A 23,802-nucleotide genomic window follows, 5' to 3' on the forward strand; every position below is an offset into this window, starting at 1 on the left:
TTAGGCGTATATAGCTTTTTGGTCAAGCACAGCGTTCGTTACACCTTCTCATGGCCCATTGACAGCCTTGTCAGCAGAAGGCACCTGCTGCCCATCGCCGGGCCAGTCCAGTTCCTTTACCTGCTTCCAGGTTGTCAGTGGTGTAACTAGGAAGTAAACCCAGCAGAGAAAATGCAGAACATCATCGGAACCGGCCGGTATATTTGACATCATCATCGACAAGACTTATCTTTGCCCATGATGATATGACCTATCACCATCGGGCCGGCCATCGGCCACACACACACACACACACACACCACCGTATCGGTTAGGTCACCCGGAATCCGCAACCCCCGTTCCGACCCGTGAGGAGGACAAGGGCAGCGGCACCGTGCTTTTTTTGCGGGGGTGGCTTTTCGCACCACATGGCCCAAATCCCGTGCTTGTCTCACACCATTCTGCCGTTTTGAACGACATCATTCAACATCAATCGTCCGCCTCGCCCCCGTACCCCTCCTCTACTGTGCAGAAAGAAGGGAAGATTACTTTTCCAAGCGGTACAAGCAGCCCTGCTTGAGAATTAAACAAGTATTTGCTTGGTAATTGGTCTGTTTCCTCTTACGTTATGTGCCTGCGTTTTGGCGTTGGTGTTGAGTAATTCCAAAATCCTCCTCGGCACAACCCCAGGTTTCTTGGTGGAGCTGAGATAGCGGTAATCTGGCCTGGAATCTCTCGGCAGGTATCCATCGTCTCGACGGTGATAAAAAAAAAGATGAAAAACAAGAAGACAGGTTGAGAGAGTTGACATGGCACTGCGAGCTTGATAAATAATCACCTCTCTCGTGCTCCCTCGGTGTTATAAGACGAAAGATTGGTAAATCCCAGCAACAGGGCTAAGCTTTTACTTGACGTCTCCAAGAAAATATAGCAGGTACTGGAAGCTTTCTCACCTGCGGTGGAGAAGGGGGCATGATACCACACACCATCCAACTAACAAACTAGACTAAACCAGTTGAGTCCACTTCCTAACCCCGACAAGACACAAAGAAAAGGCGGGGTGGGATTCGGCGCCGGTTTGCGAATTCCCATGTGGTTCATTGATCAATTTATTGGAACAAGCGAATTCTTCTTTTTTCCTTTTTGATGGCTTGTCCCAAAGAAAATTAAGTCCTGGTTATATCCGCTCGACACGGGATGTGTGGACGGTGATTCCCGAACCTTACCTAGGTACCTTCCTCCTATGAATACTGATCACGGCCCCGCTGCCACTTGCGTATCCCTTCTTTCAAATGCTCTAAAAGGTGAATGAAAAGATACGAAGTTGTCCCTACCTAATGCCGTCGATGGCCTCATGATTTGATGTTACTCTAGACCTCGTCCCCCCTGACGATTTGAAAGTGGATGCTCAGACCAGAGACCTCAGCTTATACTTATCCGGAAGATATATCCCCACCGCCACCAACCGAAGTCCCTCTTTCTTTGGAACAAAACACCGTTATCCTTTCCAACGGCAGCTGAAAGAGCCTGTTGGACTGGAAAGAAACAAAGTCAGAAAAGAGGTCTACGAACACAGACCATGAAGGAGAAAGATTCCACATCCGCCTCCGACTCGGACAGAACAGAAGGCGAAATCTCAATCCCAAACGACCAGAACATCGCCGGCTTCAAGTCCAGCCACAATACAGAAACAGATCCTGCCTCGAATGTTGACCCACCACCAGATGTGGTCCCAGATGGAGGTCTCACAGCTTGGCTCCAAGTCCTAGGCTCGACCGCTATCCTCGTCAACACCTGGGGTCTTATCAACACCTTTGGGGTCTTCCGTACGTCTTGTTCCATCCCATTCCCCTTTGCGAAATCTAACCCGTTGCACAGAGGCCTACTACGAAACAACCCTCCTATCCTCCCATCCACCCTCCTCAATCTCATGGATCGGCTCTACCCAAGCCGCCCTCCTCTTCCTGGTCGGCGTGTTCGCCGGTCCTCTCTATGACGCCGGCTACTTCCGCCACCTCCTCATCACCGGCATGTTCCTCATCGTCTTCGGCCAGTTCATGACCTCGTTATGTACCGAGTACTGGCAAGTCCTTCTCGCGCAAGGGTTTTGCATGGGGAGCGGCATGGGAATGACTTTCCTACCTTCAGCTGCGATCCTCAGCCAGTACTTTGCCCGCCATCGGGCGTTAGCCTTGGGCATCGCCTCGGCAGGGTCGCCAGTTGCCGGGACGGTTTTTCCGATCATCTTTTCAAAGTTGGAGAAGAGCCTGGGTTTCGGCTGGGCGACGAGGGTGATCGCCTTCATCCTGCTGGGAATGTCGGCCATACCAGTTGCGTTCATGAAGACCAGGGTGCCACCTCACAAGGGGAAGAAGTCGCTGGTCGACAAGAGCCTTTTCAAGGATGGTCCATATTTGAGCTTCACCGCTGGCGGTTTCTTTGCCTTCCTGACGCTCTATGTTCCGTTCTTTTACATCACGCTGTATGGCACATCGCAGGCGTCGGTTACCGAGTCCTTTGCGCCGTATCTGGTTACGTTGCTGAATGCCGGGTCGATTTTTGGCAGAATTATCCCTAACGCTCTGGCGGATCGGTTTGGGTGCCTGAACCTCATGCTCGTTTGCATGTCGGGGAGTGCGATTCTCGTCTTCGGATGGCTGGGAGTCAAGAATCTCGCTGGATCAGTGGTTTTTGTACTGCTGTATGGTGCCTTCTCGGGCGGCGTGGTCAGCTTGACACCTAGTGTTGTCGTCGAGCTATCTCCTGATCTTTCGAGAGTTGGGACCAGAATGGGTTTTGGGTTCATTGTCTCTGGAACTGCGGTTCTGATTGGGACGCCCATTGCGGGTGCGGTCTTGGGTGGTGAGAGTGCCAATGCCAGATGGGTGCCGACGGTCCTGTATGCTGCCTGTGGGCTTTTGATCGCGACGTTTCTCTACTCGACAGCGAGGTTTTTGCAGTATAGAAAGAAAGGAGGGTGGTAAGGAGTGGTCATGGGGGCATCTCATCAATTCATACCTGCTACTATATGCATTGGGAGAGACGACATGTGCGTGGTGTTTGGATTTGTTCATGACAACACGAAAGGCTAGAATAGTCAGTTTACATTAGGTATATGCAACTTACGGATGATGCATGATATAAAGGAAATAAATAGTACCTTGGCCCAAACTACCGCATCATCTCTGATATCAAGACATCCGCAACTGCCGGGAAGAAGTGTGCCCAGGGAAGTCTGAGTCGCGCTGACACAGTAGTAGATATGCTCGACTGAAACGTGTTTGATGCCAAGCACATGAAACCAAAGTACTCCAGTCTGGAATGGGCAATCATAACCGAGAAGAGCAAAGAGCTACCAGAAAGACGTTTCGTGATAAGTTCGTGGTGTTCCATGGATGGAGAGCTCTTGCGTGCCAAGCATCGCAGACAGGGAGCTTAAGCACGGTTCAACTCCGCAACTTGCAGCGTGCACGGATCCCAGAGTGTCCTCGACCCCGTTTGGCTGCATGTGATCCCCTGCGAAAAAAAAAAAGTTCCATCATTGTTCCTTCAGAAACGTTACGTCGATGCAGATACGATGTTCTGGTGGCTGGTGGCTCAACTGACAACTGTCATCGGGGTTTAGTATTTACAAGGCTGCTCTGTCTCGGAAACCCAGCGATTGAAGCAACCCGATTTGTCAGAGGGCAATCTGCAGCCAAAACGCGAGGGCGAGGGCCGTGAATAATGTCTTACAGCACTTCCGTCAGCCCTTATTCAGCAATGCTAAGGTCAATCTAGAGTGGGGCAGTCCTGGTGTTGAGGGGCAGTTTTGAGAGGGGCAAGGCCTGGGCGACCAACACAGCTAGTTGAACATCAGCTACGGGCGTGTGGGATACCACTATTTTGCACTCCAGGGTGTCCTAGACGTTGAGTATCCTATATTTGGTAATGGATCAATAACTTGTGCAGAGACCGGATGCGGACAATGCTAAACATGGCATTCGCGATATCGGTTTTGGAAACATTTCGAACGTGTTGACAGGCCCGTCGGGAGGGGGAGCCGGACCAATTTCGGTGCTACACCGACGCCTCTTGGGCGTTGCGTTACTAGACATCGAACCCCTCTGTCGGTCGCCAGCAATCGTTGATCCAGGGTTGATTATCCGATCATGACGAATGCCGACAAATGCAGATGAGGTACCCGCAACACGGGGGTCTAACCTGAGACCTTCTTTAACGCGGGATCTTCCCTGGGCAGTACCCCATCCCTTCCCGCTGTCATTTTGACAAGTATGTATATATAGACTTGACTTCCTCCCTCTTCTTTGCCTATCCAGCTTGGTTATCATTCCCAACATCCAGCTGATACACACGCCTTGACCTTTCCAAGCACCACTTGATACCCATCAACGTCATATATATACCCACATAACCAGCCAACATGGCTCCCAAGATCGCAATTGTTTACTACTCGATGTACGGCCACATCAAGCAGTTGGCTGAGGCTGAGAAGGCCGGTATCGAGAAGGCTGGCGGCACTGCCGATCTCTACCAGTAAGTTGTCTGCACTTCAGATCATGAGACATGCTAACAGTGAAACACCTAGGGTCCCCGAGACTCTTTCTGACGAGGTCCTCGCCAAGATGTACGCTCCTCCCAAGGCCACAGATGTCCCCGTCCTCGAAGACCCAAGCGTGCTCGAGCAATATGACGCCTTCCTCATCGGCATCCCAACAAGATACGGCAACTTCCCCGCTCAATGGAAGGCTTTCTGGGACAAGACCGGCAAGCAATGGAGCTCCGGTGGTTTCTGGGGCAAGTACGCCGGTGTCTTCATCTCCACTGCCTCTCAGGGAGGTGGCCAGGAGTCCACTGCTCTCGCCGCCATGAGCACCTTCGCCCACCACGGCATCATCTACGTGCCCCTCGGATACGCCAAGGCCTTCGGCATCTTGACCAACCTGGATGCGGTCCGCGGTGGTAGTGCCTGGGGAGCGGGTACTTTCGCTGGTGGTGACGGCTCTCGCCAGCCTAGTGATGTGGAGAAAGAGCTGGCCACCATCCAGGGCGAGGAGTTTTACAAGACGGTCGCCAAGGCTTTCAGTGCGTGAAATCACCATCGTGAGTGTTTGTGTGGGAGAAGTGGGACGGCATGTGGCTAATAGGTGGTGAAAGGGGGTTCATCGGGGGGAGAGTCAGTTCCTGCACCGGCTGTCGTTGAGACTCCAGCTCCAGCAGCTGCCAGTGCCTCTGCAGCTGGGGAAAGGCAAACGAGCGCCGAGCCAGTGCCAGAGCACAAGGAGGATAAGGAGGAGGAAGGAGGACCATGCGGATTGCCATCCAAATGCGTCATTCTATGATTTCTGCAAATAGCGTTACAATATTGTTTTTTTCCCAGCGAATACACATATGGATATCAAACACACCACACTTGTCGACCACCTCCAATCCCTTGGCCAACCTTGAACCTGCAACCCTGCATAAGGTATGTGAACAGGCAGGACGGAGCACAACATTTCATCCATTAGGCACCCATCCAGACCATTTCATCGAGATTTCTTTCTTGCATTCTCGGATGAACCTTTCACTCCAAATTCCAACCGCCTCAACTCAATTACAAAGCAATTGACTCATTTGTGAGAGGGTTAGGGTTATGCATGTAACAAATACATCCTCCACCTGCATCAATTTATTTTAGCTTTTTTGTTTGCCTTCAAGCCGGCTCGCTTTCAACATTCACTTTGAACTCAAAATTTTCCCCCTTTCCAACTTTTTCCCAACCTTTTCCCAACCTTGAATCCCCCCAATCCCATCCCCGTTTTCATCAACCACCCATCTCACTCATCCTCTCCAACATCAAAAATCTTACCATGCTCCTCCGCCATCCCTCCCTCCACCCCGACGAAACAAGAGCATCAACCGCCAACAACCAAGACATCTTCCCCAGCATGTCCTCTCACCCAGCCCCCAGCCCACACCAAGACCAAGACGACACCGAGCCCGAAAACGGCCAGTTCGACGACGTCTGGGGCGACGATGAAGACAATGACTTCATCCCCTCTTCCACCACCACCGTCTCATCCTCATCAGAAAGAGAACGTGACATCAACCGCCTCAAAACCCTCCACTCCAAAACCGGCTACATCGACGGCATCACCCACGCCAAATCCACCTCCGTCCAAGCCGGCTTCGACGAGGGTTTCACCCTCGGAGCCAACATCGGCTCTCGGGCCGGGATCCTCCTAGGCATCATCGAAGGCTTCGTGGCTGCTTTTGGGCTGCAGTCTATTTCCACTTCTCCACCTCAGCCATGGGAAACCGCAGAGTGGGGGCGGTTAGAGGTCCTTCTCAACGAAGCCAGGCGAGAGCTTGACGTGAGAAGTGTTTTTGCCAAGGACTGGTTTTGTGAGGACGGGACGTGGAACTACCCCGTTGGTGACGAGGAAAGCGGCGGGGAGGTGCTCTTCCCGGATGTGGCGGCTTCTCACCCTCTGATCAAAAAGTGGGATGCGATTGTCAGGCGGGAAGGGGAGAGATTTGGACTTGATTGGAATGTTTTGAGAGATGAGGAGGGTGTTGAGAGGGGACATGAGTACGATCAGGAAGAGGAGAACAGCAGACAAGGGAACCAGCCTGCTGTAGCAAAGACTGGAAATCAGGCTCTTGCCTGGTAAAATTCTTTCAGGGCTGCTACAAAAAGCGTCTCTCAACTCAATACAGACACTGCATCATTCAGCTCAAAACACCCCATCGGCAGCATCTTTACTCCACTTCCCAGCGATTTTGGCAATTTGTTTTTGCACCCTTTTCGCAACCACATCTCTCAACTCCGTCTTGGGCTTGACATACGGCTTCACCGTCTCCCTCACCTTCGTCTTTTGCTCAAAATCATACGCCAGCCCAATCAGTTTCTCCTCGCTGAAACCCTCACCAACAAAACTGATACCAAAGGGCAAATTCCCTGCCCAACGCACCAAATCTCCACGTTGGTCCTTTTCCTCAACCACACTTCCATCATTCGGCAGTTTCCCCATCGGCACCGTCACAACTGGCGTTCCCAGCATCGCCGGCATGGTAGCGGACCACCAGGTCGGGATAACCAAGGCGTCCAGCGAATGGTTTTTGAGCGCTCCCAAAATTCCCTGCGGGCCAGCGGCATAGATCTGGGCAGAGTAATTACCCCAGAAGTAAGGCGAGTCGTTTCCGTGGCCGGTATTGGTCAAAACACCCTCCCAGCGAGCGACATCTCGGTCGGGATAGTGCTCCAGGTGTCCGTGAGCTTTTGTCCAGTCTATCAGAGATTGAAGGTCGGTGAGATTGGCTGGATTGCTGGTCAACGAGGCAAAGTATCTTGGGAGTGCGGAGATGAATTCGGCGTTTACGACGTGCATTTGATATGGGCCAAGGTTCATCAGGACCTGACCGGGCAAGTACAGGTCGTCGATTATCGTTGCGTTGGCTTCTCGCAGGACGCCAAGGGCGGTGTTGAAACTCGAGACAATGTATTGGAATGATTGCGGCAGAGGGCTTGGGATCAGATTTCTTGGGATGCCGATTCGTTTACCTGACAAGGAGCCGAGTTGGCAGGCGGAGACGTAATCAGGGAGCGTTTCGAAGGGAATAGAACTCGTGTAATTGTCTTTTGAGTCTTTTCCGGCTATGGCAGCGAGGAGGTATGCGGCGTCCTTGACCGTCCTGGCCATGGGCCCTATGGTGTCCTGGCGTTCACTGATAGGCACGACAAGGTGGCGGGAGGTCAGGCCTACAGTCGGCTTGATGCCAACAAGGTTGTTCATCTGAGCCGGGGCGATGATTGAACCATGGGTTTCAGTCCCCAGGGAGGCAGCTGCCAAACCAATGGAAATGGCCACACCGCTGCCGGAGGAGGAACCAACGGGATCTTGTTTTGGGAAATAAGCCCCTTCTGTTTGCCCACCGGTCGAAGACCACCCATTGCTCGAGTTGAAACTTCTAAAGTTGGCCCATTGGGACATGTTGGCTTTCCCCAGTATCACCGCACCTGCTTTCCGGAGTTTGGCCACCACGGTGCTGTCCTCTGGCACTTTTGCTCCAACAAGGGCGTATGACCCGGCGGTATTTTCCATCTTGTCAAAAGTCCCAATACTATCCTTCAATAGAATCGGGATACCGTGAAGAGGTCCCTTTTTGTCGCCCGCCGCCCGAGCAGCGTCCAGGTCTGCCGCAATGGACAAGGCATCGGGATTAATCTGTGTGACCGCCTTGAGTGTCGAATTAACCTCGTTGATCCGTGCGATGTAGGCGTTCACCAAGTCAACCGTAGTAAATAGACCCGAATCCAACCCCTTGATCAAATCCGGAATCTCCGCGTTGAGAAGTGAAGGGAATTTTTTGCCTCCTCCGTTTGAACAAGAAGGCGTAGCACAACTCTGCTGAACCCAGAGAAGTGTCAAAACAAGAGCGAGCAGCTCGTCAACGGACGCAAGCATGTTGCTGATCTTCCCGAGAGCTTCGAGGTCGTGTATTGCGTTTTGCAAGGTGAAAATGCAAACGAGAGAAACGAGAAGGAGGAAGAGACGGGCCTTGAAAGGGAGGAGCGTGGAGGCCTGATGTATCTTTTCTTGCTGCTGTCGTTGTTTACCCCCCGGGGTACCCAGGAGCGGTTCGACCGCTTCGGATTGACCACCCATGTCGGCGTTGGATTGGATCTCGGTGTTATTCATTGGCGATGGGTCGGTTGATCTCAGTCAGTCCTTGCTTAGAGCCAAGAGAAAGCTGCACGAATCTACCCGATTTTGTCAAAACCTGACCCTAACTAACAACTCTCTTAATCCCTCCTCCCCCACTTTCCTACAAGATAGGCAGTCGTGGCTTCCCAACTAGCGGAGACAAACGGCAGGTAACTGGCGCGGTAGTAGAGAAGTTGTGTGCTGTGTAACCAATACTCGAGGCAAGAGCTCTTAGAGGGAAGGAATCCATGGTTACATGTAACTTGGCGGGGTCCAAAAGCTGCCGTTGGTCCTTCCCGACTCTCGGGACAGGGGCCCAAAGGGAATGAAGGTTGATGTAGTATTCTGATGGTTTCCAATCGGCTGGTGACCCTACGTACCTTGCAGGTCTCTTATGCCGTTGCCTGCTAGGAACTCGCTCGCAACACAAGAGCCATACAGATGGTGTGATTCGGGACTGAAGTTATCATGATGGTGATCGCTTCAGGCATCTACACACCCCAAGCACAAGTCATGTCATGCTTTATTCGACTGCCTATCACTATCGCTGCTCACGACTCACACAGTTGTCTAGATATTCACTTCCCCCCCGTGGTCCCAAACCCGCACCCCCCCAACCCATGCATCCTATAGCCCTGCTCGCCCTCAGGATAATCAACCCCAACTCTCCTCTCCCCCGAAACACCAGTCATCCACCCAAACCGATACATCCTCCCCATCCTCTCTACCCTCCGATCCCTCTCCCTCCTCCCCAACATAGACAACCTCTCAAAATCCCTCAACATTGCCGAATCACACACATAGTAAATCTGACACGCCAACGAATCCGGCGCCGCTGGCATATGGGGCCACTTGACAAGCCACATGTAGCTGATCAGAGTCAAGATAAGAACAATAAGCAGCGCAACCGTCGTCCAAGTACATATCTCATGCGTCTGCCACGTCTGAGCCGAAGAAAATGGAATGCTCGACAGTAAAGCCGGTACAAACTTGGACAGTATCCCGGCAAAGGCAACGGCCCCAGCCATCAAATCCTTCTGACGAACCGCTCTCCACAGTCCTGTAAAGACAGTCTTGGGACAGGGCTCAAGAACCGACAGCGCTGCTGGCTGTTGTTTCTGCGCCATACGTTGGTAGATGCGCCTCTTTGAGAATGCTAGCAAGTACCACGCCGTCAGCAACGTTCGCTCTTGAAAGTTGTTAGCAGGCGGGGAGAGACTCAACTCGTAAACAAATGATCCCACATAAACGAAAGCACCACACCAAGCCCGGTAAACAACATCCTCACGCCAAACCCCTGGCTGTCCATGAACCACTCAAACGCCGACTCCTGGAGGTCCTCATACTCGGTGAGCTCGTAGTAAAGGATAAGAATCAGTAAGCCGCAAAAGAAGGCCAAAAGCACTCCCTGGAAAGTCCGTTCCCTCCCCGGCACATGGAACGTCATTCTCCTCACAGGCAAACCACTCCTGGCCCGCCTCATCTGTCGCAAGCCAGCCCTCTCAACCGGCAGAATCATATCACTGCCATCAATCCCACAGTTAGACCTCATCTTGGTCTTCCCGTTCTTGTGACCCCCTACCGAAACCGACGAAACAACAATCCCATAATCATCCGCCCTCTTTCCAGTCCAGCTCCCCAACTTCCCAAGCCGAAAGCTCAACCCTTCACAGTTTCTCCTCAACAACTGATCCGCCTTTGCTGAATCATCCAATCCATCCTCTGCCCTTCTTTCCATCCCCCTCATCAACACCTCCCTGGTCCTATCGACCTGCAACAACGCGCACACCCCAGCCACACTGCTCGGATCCGCCGCAGTCCCAGTCCTCCACCTGACAAGCATAAACCCCAACACCATCACCAACACAATCAACCCCCCCAGCAAACCCTCCGCCACCCTCGCCGGCACAGGAAAAACCGCCACAGTCAAAAAACAAGTACTGAGATTCACACTCAGGCAGCTCCCCCGTAGCTTCAGCCCCACCGTCTCTCCCGACACAGAGATCAGCCCTGCCACGCATAAAACAACCAGATCGCTTATGAGGGAAATCGGATCGCCATAGCGCCATAGCAACCTCCAGCCGCTTATACGACCAGGTTGCATGACCAAAGCATCTACACCTGCGCCAGCAGGAGGGTTGTGTTTAGTCAAAAGACGAAAAGGAAGAAGCTGCTTGATCTCAGCGTCAATCGCCTGAGCAGGGATGAGCAAGAAAATCGTAAGCAAAATAGGCAAAAAGTAAATCGTAAAGTAGCTCGCCCGATTCGGAAGCATGAGATTGGCAGCAGTGGAGTTGGGCAGGTTGGGCCATACCGGAAAGCTGGTTGCTGTTGCTGTCGGGATGCCATTGGTATCCGTGAGTGTTGTGATGACAGAGGTGGCGGGGACCTGCGTTATTGCGGTGAGTGTTGGGGAGCCACGAGCATTCGTCAGGGTCGTGAGAGTGTTGATGAGATAGAGATCGCCGTGGAAGTCGGTTTGCGTGCTTGTTGGGACGCCATTAGAGTTTGTCAAAGTTGTTACTGCTGGAATCACCATCACCGCCGGGACACCGATGAGGATGCTGCTCGTGGACGTATGGACAATGCTTTTTATCCACATCTGACCAGACATCGTGAACTGGGTCGTTGACTCAACGTACACGTTGACGGGTACGAGGACATATTTGACAGAGGGTTCTAGTTGATGCGGGACCGGTGACGGTACGCTCGTGGTCAAACGTAAATCGAATGGTGTTGTGGGGTAAGAAGTAGACGTCGAAATTGAAGCTGTAGATTTACTCGGATTTTCCAAGTGCTCCGTTGATGCTGACTGGAGTTGTGTTGGTTTGAGACTGCTCCAAGATGAGGACAGAAGCGTGCTGGAGTCCCGTATAATGCCCATCTTCGTCTCCACAATCGAAGCTGGTTCTGACTGTGAGGTTTGTTTTGAGCTATGAATAAAGATGGGTGAAGTGACCGAAGCTGGCATGCCATCTGTCTTCGACTCTGAATCCGAGGTTGTTACTGGGAGCACTGCTATGTTTGAACTCGTGACTGTTTCTGTGGCAGTTGTTTCCGAAGTTGAACTCGACTGAGACATGGATGGTTCGGACTGTAAAGTCGATGTATCAACAGACTCAAAAGTCGATTGCTTTGTACTAGTAGGCGATGGCAATAGCGTCACACTCGAAGTTGTTGATGGCTCGCCAATATTGTGTTCGCCCCAAAGGTACAGGCCCGCGCCAGGATAAAGCCGTCCCGGGAAGCGAAGCTTGACAATAAGGCGTTCCATCTGCCTCTGAACGTCCCATTCAACGTAGTAATTGAGAAAGGTCTCTGGTAATGGCTCTTCAACATCGTACCGGATACTGGTTGTCTCTTCACGCGGCTCGCCATGCCACGAGCACCGTAAGAATCGCTTCATGAAAGCATTTGGGTACGGTATCGCTGGACCTGGCGGAGGAGCAGGGATCGTGGCTAACTGAGACTTGTACCAATCGTCGTAGCTCTTGACACATTCATCGGAAAACCAGAGACCAGGAATACCTTGACGAGGTGATTTCCAGCCCGGTGGCGGAGTGGTCAAAGGATCAGGTGCAATGATGACCTGGCACGCTGAGCTATTTGTTGTTATGATAACGCCCTGGTAGTTATACATGCATTCGTTTGGCTTCTCTTCATCTGGGAATACCGCCGTCCTGGCCATTACGTTATCTGGATGGCCGTACCAGCTATTAGCCCAAGTAACGTAGGTGGTGATCACGTTGGTGTTCACATAGTAGCTGGTATGTGGGCGGGGATCTGGGGCCATTCTCTTGTTGAACTCAGCTGGAAAAGACGTCGTTGTCGCATCCGGCATTCTTGTACTGCTTGGAGGGTCATCTTGAAGGGAGGTTTCCACCGGCAGCCCATAGAACTTCTGTCGAGCCTCGGGTGACAATGCATTCAGGACATCAAATGCCGGCTTTGGATTTCTCGGATCAGGTATGAAGCCAAATTCTTGGGGTATCTCCGTTCGGCTGCCTTCGTGTGGGAGCGAGTGAAGCAGCCTCTCCAAGGCAATGATGAGGCCACAGAGGACAAGAACGACTGTAGCCAGAAAAGAAAATCGGAGCGGCAGGGGTTTGTAATCCGGGATATCATTTTCTGTATTTCGCCGACTTCGAGCTGATTTCTCTGTGGTGGCGGCCATGATGGAGGGTTCTCATCCTGTGGAAGGGTTGAGCGCTCGAAGAGAGGGCACATCTTGCTCATTGCATGCCGGGAAAAAACTATACTTAATAACGACGGCATCGTTCCGTCCTCGACAAGGTATGGCTTCCATTCCATTTTAGTCCAAGAAATTTACAGCTTCAAAAGGGCACCATGTTCTAGACGCCATCATATAGGGTCTGCGGCGCAGGCTGGATTGCCGGGTGGTATAAATTGACTTTTGTACCACCTTGGGGGCCAACGTCCCTGGCGATGTAACTTTCGGTTGTATTGTGATAGATTCGAGCGGCATTTGAACTTGGTCCTACATTTTGCCTGGGATTAGCGAACGGTCACCAGCCCCCAACTGTTAACAGCGATCCTAACCTGTATGCCCGCTATTTTGCTCACCAGCTGGGGACTGAATTTGGTTTGGCTTTTGGGGTCACCACTAGCTGTCCTGGCCCCCAATAGCATGTCAGGGGCTGCTGCCTGCAAACGTTTGAGGTCGATGTTGGATGCTTAGGTCCGTCGGTACTGCTGGATGTAAAGGTGAAAATGACGTGTACACCCGCTCCCCTAGAGACGGAATGTGAGCTGACTTGTGGGGGCCAGTTCTTGTTCGAAGGTGCGACTTAACAACCAAGGAGGAAAGGGTCATGGTCTCACACCTCATAGGCCAACATAGCTTGACGCCTGGAAGCCATCCCCAAAGTCACCTCTCAAATGCACCTAGGTACCTCTGGCCAGGCTCTTTGTATTAGAAAACAACTTGAGACAATCCTAGCTGAATTTCCAGGTAGCTATCTACATCTACAATCCTAACGCAAATTCTTGCTGCTGTTTTGTCTTGCTCTCTCCTCTATCTCAATCCAAACAAGGTACTTGATCACAAAACCAACACTAGCAGCAAAGTCATGCTTTACCGCGTATATAAATCAACACAAAGACCACCCAATCCTGATAGCCAACCTAGATTCTGAGGGTATTGTTATCGTAAAATATGTTCTTCTCATGGCCCGAAACGTAATAGTCGTTGCGCTGCCTACAACGAGAACATCCCAGACCCAAGCATCGCAAACACCATCGTTAAGCCCACCACCGAGAGCTGTGCTGCTCCAAGAGCAGGTGGTAAACCACACGCGGCATTCTCGGACCCGTTTACACCCGCACTGTCCGTGAAACCAGCACTGGCCGCATAAGCCGGTGTGGTGACTGACGGACGTATGGTCGCTTGACTCTGGTCTGGAGCAATAGTCGCCGAAGGGATGTGGGCGCTCAAGCTAGGGAAGGGCACAATGTTGCTTTCGGTTGAGTTGAAGTCGGTGGCAGCAAGCCCTACCTGATTGTTGACGAGATCGTAGACAACGTACGCCGATCGGAGAAACGTGTCGCCCAGGAGATATGGAGCAGAGCTGAAGTTCTGGATCCCGAATTCGCAGGCATCCATGCCCTTGTATGGGCCAGTGTTGAAGACCGGTGCTCGGCCAGATGTGAGATCGAGGACTAGCTCATCCATCGACACATTTATTTGTGGACCACTGGGGCCGCCGAATCCAAACGAAAAATATCCCTCGCTGTTTTGCATATCGCATGGAAGAACGGCAAGCTCAAATTCAGGCGAATATAAAGCCCCAACCTCCTTCCATACTTGCAGGGCAAGGTCAGTAGGCAAGTAAGAGAGGGTGGTGCCGGAGTCAAGAACTACAGGCATAGGGAAGGCCTTCGACGTGAGCGTATCCTGGCCGCTAGGGCTGACTGCTATCAGGGAAGTCATGGCAACAGCGAAAGAAGTGTAGAGCCCTTGCGTCGTTGGCAGTATATTGATGCGTGTAAGATCTCCTTTGTACTTTTGGGTGTCAATTCCACCAAAAAGGATGTTACCCGAGCTCGAGTCTATCACGGTCAGTAGCTGAGCACGTAGACGAGCTGCTGCGATCTGAACCCACCTAGATCGTTGAGCCATAAACTGTACGCCACAGTGTTAATCAGTTTTTCTTTAACCATGTTGACGGGGAGGTTGGGGTAAACTGAAGCTGTCGATTGCGTGGTCCCCACGATGGCTTCATTCAACGCATAGCCAACACCAACCAGTCCATAAGCGATGTCTGTGTTGACACCAAGGCCCATAGTCATGTTCTGTAATGTTGCGCCGCCAATCTGGAAAACATCGGTGAAATAGTCACCCTTCGAGGAGCTGCCGTCGACATAGTTGATGTCAAAGTCGCCCTGTCCAACAACCTTGAATGTGCTGGAGCGGTCGGGATTAACTGCTCAAAAGGTCAATATAATGACCGAGAAGTCAGGTCAGGGAGTCCGAGCGTACATGTTCCCAATGCGCAACCCTCAGTCCCAGATTTAGAACAGACCTTTGCCGTCGGATCCGGAACCCAGATATCGCTGCTTCCTGTGTCCAGCTGGAGCGTGAGGTCTTGACCCGGCGTTCCTAACCTGCAGGTAGCGAAATAACCTCCTCTGGCCTCCTCGTTGGTGATGATCTCCTCAAACGTCGAAGCGCGCTTCCGTACTCTGGTGTAGGTTTCTGGTGGCGGTTGTCGCCTCTGAATGCCCCATTGAACCACTCCATCCTTTTGTTGTGCCAACGTAGTCGCAGCAAACAATGCACCCGCCGCGATGATGCCAGCCCCCCTTCTCATGACTGCGGTTCTTGACTCCTAGCTGTGCGATATACTCGACTCGTTGTAAGAAAGATGTCCCTGGCTCTATGATCGGAATCGTGTACTGAAATAGTCGCCAAAACAGTTGACCAGAAGAGGGAGCCGCCCAAGAAAGACACAAGCAATGGTGGTGACGCAAACGAGGCGCGCGGGTATCGATCGAGGTTGACTGCGAATGGCTCAGGGACACAGCACAGCCCGCGGCGACACCTAGAGCCGAAACCAAGAGAGCTTAAATCGGGCCAAAATACATCGAAGGGAGCACCAACTCGGTCTCGGGCAATGTTCGACGAGCCGGATCAGCCGGATCAGCGTTATACAGCTCCAGAAAAGGTGACTAGAAGCAGACCAGAAGAAAAAAGGGGGGAGCTCCAAGGAACACGGGCAAAAAGGCGAGCGAGTGACCGAGGTTGGCACGCAGCCATTTGATTATGTTGACTGTGACAGGACTTCGTCACCGGGAGGGAAAGCGGAAAAACGAACTTCCATTATTCAGCGTGTCAGGCCTCCCCTCGGAGCCAGGAAATCCTGGGAGGGAAGGTCGTCACTGACATCAGCTAGTCCATGATCAAGCAACAAGAGCGAAGCAAACAAAGCCGTTCCTGGCGTCCGAAATACAGATGACGGGATGCTTCCACTTACACCGAAAAGCAGGCTTCAGTGAGGTCGGAGCTTTTTCCAGCGGTGGGAGCTCCTCCCATTTCCCAGTGAAGAATCAAGCAATCCATGGATCTCTTGGCAACAGCGGGGTACGCGGCCTTAGCGCCCCATGACGTTGCTTGTCTGGGGAATGTGGGGTCTTTTCAGGGATGATGTCTCCGACAGGGGCATTCTTCATCAAGCTTCAACTTCAGGCACGACTCGGGAGACATGAATGACCAAACACCTGAAGCTATAAGTACTCCTTCTGATTGACTGTTCTCAGACCCGATGAAATCTAAACAGCCTCAGCCTATTCAGCAGTGATCACTCTTCCCATCTCCACCGTCAACACAGCTGCTGCACTTGGCCTGGTATTTGATGTTGCCATTGCTCCCACCCGTGCAATAAAAGAGAGAATGATTCACATAGGCCGAGGAAGTGGACTTGTCTGCCTTTTTGAGGGCTTCGATAATTTGGTTGTAGTAGTTGCCTAGGTAGGAGAGTGTCAGCGTTGAACCTGGGGAATCTGGATACCTCAAGAGGATGGGAAAGGCGATACCTCTGCGAAGAAGGACGTATCCGCAATAGTGCAAGCCGGTCTTGCAATTGGCGGCATCCACTGCAGCCGGTGCGACGACTGCGAGGGTGACGGCGAGGATGGTAGAGAGCTTCATTTTGCGTGATTGAGTAGTTGGGTTTGGTTTGGTTGTGAGAGTTGTGCCGTCAGTGGTTGTGATGTAATGCGACTGAGCTTGATGGACGTGTCTCCAAGCCAACATCCCTCGACAGATTTTATACTCGCAAGATCATGAAGCTTCTCTTGCAGGTGAGGCCTCGGCCTTGGTGTCACGCCGTCTTATTGGCATCAACATCAGCACAAGGTAACATCATGGTCTTTACCGAGACTCGCTCCGTGTGGAGTTGTAACTTTTTACATGACACTAGCACAAGGCTGATGGTTCATAGTTAGGCCGATCTTGTGTTCTCAACTACAGTCTTACGGCTTTCAAAGCCTCAGCTGCAATAAATGGACCCTGGCTGTTGCATTGTAGTATGCCTGCCGAATCCTGCCCCTTATTAGCTACCCCTTAGGGATGCCTGTTAGCGGCATGACATAACTAGATGCTATATGGTTGGTGGACTCGTAAACACAACATACCACGCTCAAAGGCTCATGAGACCAGTGGTTCATCTCACCGGATTTCGGCACCTTCCTCCACAAAAAGGACCTTGAAGGGCTCTTTCTAAAATACCCAAGAAATCCATCGCCAATCAAAAATACCAGTCAACTATAGGTAGTCCATGAGCTCGCTTTCCATTCATCCGTGTCTTCACTCGAGCCAACTCGGCTTACTCTATTCAAGCAAAAATTTCTCCAAATACCCACCGAGCACCTCCAGGGCCTCCTTCAAGACCTCGGTCTCACACACATACCCTATTCTCACAAACCCCTTAAAGTCCCTTGCCAGCCCGAAGCACGGACTCGCTGGCATAAACAGCACCTTTGTCTTGTCTAACACATCCAAGACAAAGTTTGGGTCATGAACCGGTACCAGGCCTCCTTTGCTGAATTGTACCAGGGCGGTTGTCCCAGCCGTAGGCTTTACCCACGAACACACTGAGTGATACTTCTCGACGAACTTGCTCAGAATCTCGAGGTTTGTCCGGGCAAGGTTCATGTTCCTCTCCAATAGAGGCCCGAGAACTGGCTCCGATAGAGCATAGCTCGCGACTTGATCGTCAAGCTGCGACACGCTAATGGTAGTGTAGTCCCGAGCATGAGCCACGGCTTCGATGATGCTCTCGTCGCGGGCAGCTACCCATCCTATTCGGATGCCAGCCAGAGAGAAGGCCTTGGACATGGAGCCAGTGGCAACAGCCTTTTTGTACCCCAGGGTGAGAATGGATGGAGGGGCGGTCTGACCGTCGGGTAGGGAGTGGTAGAGAGGGTTGTAGACCTCGTCGGCGAAGACAATGATGTCCCTTTCTTTTGCGAAGGAAATGATGTCTTCAAGGACAGACTTGGGGGTGGTGCTACCCATGGGATTGTTGGGATTGTTGAGGACGATCATCTGGCCAGGGTCAGCACGGGCTGGTATCAAGGCGGTCGGGAACACACACCTTGGTGTTCTCCTTTACCAACGATTCCAAGTCCTTCACATCAGGTACATAATGATTTTCCTTCGTTAACTCCCAGAGTGACACTTCAGCCCCAAGACTTTCCGGCACAGCGTATAGCTGTTGATACGTCGGGTAGACGCAGACAACATGGTCACCGGGTCCAACGAGGGTGTAGAACAACAGGAAGTTGGCTGCGATGGCTCCTTGGGTGATGATGATATTCTCGGCAGGAAGAGGCGATGTCACAGGCGAAGTGGCATCAGCCTGAGGGGAGGACAGGCCACGGTCCAAAAGTGAGGCAACACGCTGTCGAAGCATTTTAGAGCCGGTGATTGCACCATAGGTCAGTTTCTTGGAGGTGGAAAGTGGACTTGGGAGGTCTTTATCAGTGCAAAGCTGAACAAGGTCTTTGATGGATACCGAAGCTGCACATGTTTCGGCGATGTTCAAGACACCAGGTGTGTTTTCAAGCCTGTTCATCCATTGCTCGACTTCGAAGGGTTGAATCTTGACCATTTTGGACGGGTGGGAGTGGATTGGCGTTTCTTGTGATTCTCTTTGATGTCAAGGTACGAGTGAGTGTTGATGACTTATATAGTCACTTTCCAAATTGTCGCTCTGCGCCTTCTCCCATCTCCATGAAGACCTGCGCCCTTCAATGACATGCTCTAGTGGAGTTACAGAGTACCTTGTGCACTTCTCAGAGCCTCATGGGCATGGAAGTTTCCATGATCCTAAACACCTGCCGTTCGAAGGTAGGAAGGATCCATAGGAGCCGATATTCAATGCCTGCTATCGATATTAACCCCAAGTCTGTTTACTATCGACCCATACAGGTGAGGGGAAGCGGAGTTGTTGGAAGTTGATAGCTCCTGATAACGATAAAATCTGTACCTAGGGTGACTGTCACCTGAGTCTGCTGACCGTTTCAGCAGCGCCCACTTGTGCGACACCCCTGGAAAGACGTGGCAGGGAAGTGCAGATGAGATCCACATTGAAAGCGGTACAGCCAATCGAAGGGCTCGGCTCCGATTGAACCGCTCCAGGCCCGCTCCAGGATGCTCCGTGCCTCTCCACAGCGACATCATCGCCTGGGGAGCGTTGGACGGCTGAAGGCCGATTGCGCCAGACAGACACACAGGAGAGTTCCCTCTTTCAACACTGCCATGTTCAACATGAGGCTTTATTGACTGATGAACACCAGTGCCTTTTTTGGACATTGATGACAGGTACCTGCTGGGACGACCTGTGAAAGAGCATTAGCTTCCCACCAGTCTGGAAGCTCTGCATTGGCGTTGATCTAAACTCTGCCAGGGTAGTGGTTGAGTCTTTCGTGGGGTTGGTCTGACGCCCTTGTCGCCTGCCGGCTCAGCATCCGCCGATCTCAACAGCTTCCATCTCAACACGCACCACAGCTTCGCAAGCTTCTTCCATCGCATTGTTGCAACAGTCCCAGTTGGCATCAAATCTCTGAGTTTCTACTTCATCACGGCCCGAGCTGGCCTACCTCCGCCATCATGGCATCCAAAATACCACGGGCGCTAGCCTTGCTGCTATCGCTGTCATGCGCTGTCTCGGCCGCCAGCAACTACTCGTCCATCGACATGCTGCGAGTCCAGGCAGCACTGATGGAGGGACGTCCAAAAGACTGTCCACCATGGTAGGTTTTCGGTCTCAAATGGATTTCCCAATCTCATCATGTCCAGAATGCTTACGACCTGTCTTCTTGAACAGCTTCAACTGCAACCTCCCAGCCCATTCGTGCGGTCAGTTCGCTCCTTGTAGTGAATACAGCGGCAAATGCAATTGCCCTGATGGCTTTGGCGGTGACAATTGTCTTGAACCATGTATGCGCCCCTTCATATCACAACTATTTACGCAATGGCTGTACTCACACCATGTGCTCCACAGTATGCGGCTCTCTCTCCAGAGGACCTGATCGACCGAAACGGGAGGGCAAGTCCTGCCAGTGCGATGATGGATGGACCGGCATCAACTGCAATGTGTGCACCAACGATAGAGCCTGCGACGCCATGACCGAGACTGGTGATGGTGGTGTTTGTTATACCGGCGGTGAGATTGTGAAGGAGAACTTCCAGATGTGTGATGTTACCAACAAGGCTATTCGTAGCCTGTTGGGCGCCCAGATTCCCCAGGTCACCTTCAACTGCAAAAAGGAGACGAAGCTGTGTGATTTCCAATGTGAGTCTGATGTGGCACCTCGTACTTTAAATGCTTGAGCTGACACTTTTACAGTTTGGGTTGATCAGAAGGAGTCTTTCATGTGCCATCTCGAAGAATGCGATTCGACCGCCGACTATGACCTCTCAGGAACGAAGAACTCGACTTCCTACAAGTGCGAAAAGATCAAGTGCGAGTGTATCCCCGACCGTATGCTCTGTGGCGAGAATGGCTCTGTGGACATCAGCGATTTCCTGGTCAACTTGATCAAGGGCCCTGCCAAGTTCGAGTGTGTGCAACGACCGGGCGAGGACAAGAAGTGCTCTTTCCAAGAGCCCGAGATGAACAACCTGATCAGCGATATTTTTGGTGACTCGAGCATTCTTCTCAGCTGCGGCGCCGGCGAATGTCTCTACCACACAGAAGTCCCCGGTTATGCCCCCCAGGTCCCCAAGATCAACACGCCATTGATTGCTGGAGTCATTGCAGGATGCGCACTCTTCTTGGTGGGTGTCATTCTCCTGACATGGTACTTGTCCAGAAGGCAGTTCAAGTATGGGCCTATCCATCTGGACGATTCAGATGACGAAGCCATCAAGCTCATGGCAGACCACAAGCCGGCCTCCCTTTACTTCCAGAACGTGTTCTACAACCTGAACGGAAAGCATATTCTTTCGGGCATCCAGGGCATGGCTCATCCCGGAGAGATCACGGCGATCATGGGAGCTTCGGGTGCTGGAAAGACCACCTTTTTGGACATCTTGGCCCGCAAGAACAAGCGTGGCCAGGTTTCTGGTGACTTTTATGTCAATGGTGAAAAGGTCAGCGATGTGGACTACAAGAACGCTGTGGGATTTGTTGATCAGGAAGATACCATGTTGCCCACTCTCACGGTTCACGAGACCATCATGACCAGCGCACTTCTTCGCCTGCCAAGGGACATGGGAAGGGCCGCAAAGGAACAGAGAGTCGTCGAGGTCGAAAAGCAGTTGGGTATTCACCACATTCGAGACTCGTTGATCGGTTCCGAGGAGGGCAAGGGTCGGGGTATTTCGGGCGGAGAGAAGCGCCGTGTCAGCATTGCCTGCGAGTTGGTCACCAGCCCGTCCATCCTCTTCCTCGATGAGCCTACCAGTGGTCTTGACGCTTACAACGCCTACAACGTCATCGAATGTTTGGTCACATTGGCAAAGACGTACAAGCGGACAGTCATCTTCACGATCCACCAGCCTAGGTCCAACATCGTTGCCCTGTTTGACCGCCTCATTCTGCTCGCTCAAGGCAAGACCGTCTACTCTGGACCCCTGCACCTGTGCCAGGAGTACTTCGATCAGATCGGTTACAGCTGCCCTCCCGGTTTCAACATCGCCGACTATTTGGTTGACCTGACGATGCATGCTTCCTCCACCACTTCCTACGACGACGGTGCCCTGTCTACTGATGGTGGTAGCATCGGCCCCAGTAGCACCCGGGCTGTCAAATCGGTCGCTAGTATCTCTGGTAACAGTGTTGGTGACGAGAGTACAGTTACGGCTGGCTCATCACGTCCCAGAGGCCCGCGTCGGGATTCCGTAAGGTTGAGGCAGGAGCGGGAGCTCTACACTCGGCGCAAGCAAGCAGCTGATACAGCTGCTTTTTCGGACGCCAGGGACGAGATTGGAGCGTACAAGGTTCAACGCCAGGCACCCGGCCAACAACCAACCCCAATCGCGGAAGATCCTGATGATTTACCTCCTCCCGCCACCACTGGAACCGATCTTGACATTCTCGTTCACTCTTATATCCAGTCAGATATCGCTGGCAATACGCATGACCAAATCGAGCAGGCTGTTGCGGCAGCGACTGCCAGCAACGGCCAAAACGCCAATGGGTATGTGGCAGATGGACCCAACATCAACCTTGGTGCGATGGGCAGAGGATATACTCGCATCGGATATTGGCGACAGTTTGTTCTTTTGTCCCAGCGTACCTGGAGAAACCTCTACCGGAACCCCATGTTGATGTTGACCCACTACGCCATCGCCATCCTCCTCGCCGTTTTCGCTGGCTATCTGTTCTACGGCCTGACGATGGATATTGCTGGCTTCCAAAACAGACTTGGTCTTTTCTTCTTCGTCCTCGCCCTGTTCGGCTTCAGCACCCTGACCAGCTTGTCCGTGTTCTCCCAGGAGCGGCTTCTCTTCGTCCGTGAGAGAGCAAATGGATACTATTCACCCATCACCTACTTTGCGGCCAAGGTTCTTTTCGACATCATCCCTCTCAGAATTATCCCACCAATCCTGCTAGGTGCGATTGTCTACCCAATGACTGGCCTCGTTGCCGAGCCAGCCAAGTTTTTGGTGTTCATGCTGGTCCTGGTACTTTTCAACTTTGCTGCAGCAGGCATTTGTCTGTTCATCGGCATTGTCTGCAAGGACCATGGCGTTGCGAACCTGATTGGCAGCTTGGTCATGTTGTTCAGCTTGCTTTTTGCTGGTCTGCTGCTGAATCACAACGCAATTCCACCAGCAGCTCTCTGGCTCCAGTGGCTGTCAATCTTCCACTATGGCTTCGAGGCGCTGATCGTGAACGAGGTCGCTGGGCTCACTCTTATCGACCACAAGATTGGTATCGATATTACAGTGCCTGGTGCCGCCATTCTCAGCTCGTTCGGTTTCGATAACCTGGCCATGTGGATGGACATCATCAATCTTGGTGTATTTGGTGTTGTGTTCATCATTCTGGCTTACGCCGCTATGCATCTTCTTTTGGTCGAGAGGAGATAGTCGTGGGCGGCAGGCGGAGATGATGTTCCTTGCAGGCTTCGTCTGTTACTAAATCTTCAAGAGGCGTCTTGCTTCCGGGAGTTGGTGAGGTAGAGAGTGGTTTTTGTTTTGCGTTGTTGCTGCATGTTTTTTCTTGGATTACTTGAACACATATCATGTACCACTGGCAGTATTGTACACGACGGACGGACGATGAGGGAGCAAAGGATGGGATGGGAATCAGGGGCAATCGGCGTTCTGACAGGCGTATAGTCATTTTGAATTTGATCAGCGAAATATGTAGAGTAGGAGAAACATTATGTGATTTCTTTCTTTCTTCCCTTCTTTTTGTACATATCCCTGTTCTTCTTCTTCTCTGTAGAAGCTAAACAGAGTGTCTACAATATTGTAAATAGCTCTTTTCAGTGGCCGGTTAAACATTGGCTCTTTCAAAACAAATTCTATTTGTACACGCCTACTTTCACCTAGGCTTTGATACATGATGTAACTAATGTAGTCTCATCGGTTTGCCGCAACAAACAGGCATCCCCACCTGCTTAAGACAGCTTCATCTCTCTCATTGTGCTCTCGAAA

The 23,802-nt window shown here is 51.9% G+C and overlaps 9 protein-coding genes across 9 annotated transcripts; 4 read left to right on the forward strand and 5 right to left on the reverse strand.

Annotated features, from left to right (window-relative positions):
- Positions 1 to 1,558: 1,558 nt before the first annotated feature.
- On the forward strand, positions 1,559 to 3,152 carry QC764_106380 (uncharacterized protein; the record flags this gene model as incomplete). The annotated part of the gene is made up of 2 exons (XM_062941886.1): positions 1,559 to 1,805; positions 1,858 to 3,152. 2 exons carry the CDS (start codon positions 1,559 to 1,561, stop codon positions 2,961 to 2,963), a joined length of 1,353 nt encoding a protein of 450 aa, XP_062804792.1. The 3' UTR covers positions 2,964 to 3,152.
- A 389-nt stretch (positions 3,153 to 3,541) lies between these two features.
- Positions 3,542 to 5,389, forward strand: PST2 (flavodoxin-like fold protein). The gene is made up of 3 exons (XM_062941887.1): positions 3,542 to 4,515; positions 4,568 to 5,082; positions 5,137 to 5,389. The coding sequence occupies exons 1-2, from the start codon at positions 4,403 to 4,405 to the stop codon at positions 5,070 to 5,072; spliced, it is 618 nt and encodes a 205-aa protein (XP_062804793.1). The 5' UTR covers positions 3,542 to 4,402; the 3' UTR covers positions 5,073 to 5,082; positions 5,137 to 5,389.
- Positions 5,390 to 5,831: 442 nt separating this feature from the next.
- On the forward strand, positions 5,832 to 6,635 carry YAE1 (Essential protein Yae1, N terminal; the record flags this gene model as incomplete). The annotated part of the gene is made up of 1 exon (XM_062941888.1): positions 5,832 to 6,635. The coding sequence occupies one exon, from the start codon at positions 5,832 to 5,834 to the stop codon at positions 6,633 to 6,635; it is 804 nt and encodes a 267-aa protein (XP_062804794.1).
- Positions 6,636 to 6,698: 63 nt separating this feature from the next.
- QC764_106410 (uncharacterized protein) lies at positions 6,699 to 8,663 on the reverse strand (the record flags this gene model as incomplete). The annotated part of the gene is made up of 1 exon (XM_062941889.1): positions 6,699 to 8,663. One exon carries the CDS (start codon positions 8,661 to 8,663, stop codon positions 6,699 to 6,701), a length of 1,965 nt encoding a protein of 654 aa, XP_062804795.1.
- A 550-nt stretch (positions 8,664 to 9,213) lies between these two features.
- Positions 9,214 to 12,843, reverse strand: QC764_106420 (uncharacterized protein; the record flags this gene model as incomplete). The annotated part of the gene is made up of 2 exons (XM_062941890.1): positions 9,214 to 9,825; positions 9,894 to 12,843. The coding sequence occupies 2 exons, from the start codon at positions 12,841 to 12,843 to the stop codon at positions 9,248 to 9,250; spliced, it is 3,528 nt and encodes a 1,175-aa protein (XP_062804796.1). The 3' UTR covers positions 9,214 to 9,247.
- A 1,044-nt stretch (positions 12,844 to 13,887) lies between these two features.
- QC764_106430 (uncharacterized protein) lies at positions 13,888 to 16,165 on the reverse strand (the record flags this gene model as incomplete). The annotated part of the gene is made up of 3 exons (XM_062941891.1): positions 15,169 to 16,165; positions 14,792 to 15,112; positions 13,888 to 14,738 (listed from the first exon to the last, which is right to left on the reverse strand). Exons 1-3 carry the CDS (start codon positions 15,497 to 15,499, stop codon positions 13,888 to 13,890), a joined length of 1,503 nt encoding a protein of 500 aa, XP_062804797.1. The 5' UTR covers positions 15,500 to 16,165.
- A 231-nt stretch (positions 16,166 to 16,396) lies between these two features.
- On the reverse strand, positions 16,397 to 16,941 carry QC764_106440 (uncharacterized protein; the record flags this gene model as incomplete). Its single annotated transcript, XM_062941892.1, has 2 exons — positions 16,397 to 16,652; positions 16,722 to 16,941. 2 exons carry the CDS (start codon positions 16,939 to 16,941, stop codon positions 16,477 to 16,479), a joined length of 396 nt encoding a protein of 131 aa, XP_062804798.1. The 3' UTR covers positions 16,397 to 16,476.
- A 576-nt stretch (positions 16,942 to 17,517) lies between these two features.
- On the reverse strand, positions 17,518 to 19,322 carry QC764_106450 (uncharacterized protein; the record flags this gene model as incomplete). Its single annotated transcript, XM_062941893.1, has 2 exons — positions 18,284 to 19,322; positions 17,518 to 18,234 (listed from the first exon to the last, which is right to left on the reverse strand). Exons 1-2 carry the CDS (start codon positions 18,797 to 18,799, stop codon positions 17,518 to 17,520), a joined length of 1,233 nt encoding a protein of 410 aa, XP_062804799.1. The 5' UTR covers positions 18,800 to 19,322.
- Positions 19,323 to 19,371: 49 nt separating this feature from the next.
- On the forward strand, positions 19,372 to 23,694 carry ADP1 (FAD-dependent urate hydroxylase). Its single transcript, XM_062941894.1, has 4 exons — positions 19,372 to 19,943; positions 20,018 to 20,130; positions 20,195 to 20,485; positions 20,540 to 23,694. The coding sequence occupies exons 1-4, from the start codon at positions 19,801 to 19,803 to the stop codon at positions 23,227 to 23,229; spliced, it is 3,237 nt and encodes a 1,078-aa protein (XP_062804800.1). The 5' UTR covers positions 19,372 to 19,800; the 3' UTR covers positions 23,230 to 23,694.
- Positions 23,695 to 23,802: the final 108 nt, after the last annotated feature.

The sequence above is a fragment of the Podospora pseudoanserina genome, chromosome 1 (genome assembly GCF_035222485.1).
Source record: "Podospora pseudoanserina strain CBS 124.78 chromosome 1, whole genome shotgun sequence".
Taxonomy (NCBI): domain Eukaryota; kingdom Fungi; phylum Ascomycota; class Sordariomycetes; order Sordariales; family Podosporaceae; genus Podospora; species Podospora pseudoanserina.

Coding starts and splice junctions, on each gene's coding strand:
- PST2 (XM_062941887.1), top strand. CDS start 4,403: ATGGCTCCCAAGATCGCAATTGTTTACTACTCGATGTACGGCCACATC. Junction 4,516..4,567: donor GGCACTGCCGATCTCTACCA/GTAAGTTGTCTG, acceptor TGAAACACCTAG/GGTCCCCGAGACTCTTTCTG.
- ADP1 (XM_062941894.1), top strand. CDS start 19,801: ATGGCATCCAAAATACCACGGGCGCTAGCCTTGCTGCTATCGCTGTCA. Junction 19,944..20,017: donor CCAAAAGACTGTCCACCATG/GTAGGTTTTCGG, acceptor CTTCTTGAACAG/CTTCAACTGCAACCTCCCAG. Junction 20,131..20,194: donor TGACAATTGTCTTGAACCAT/GTATGCGCCCCT, acceptor TGTGCTCCACAG/TATGCGGCTCTCTCTCCAGA.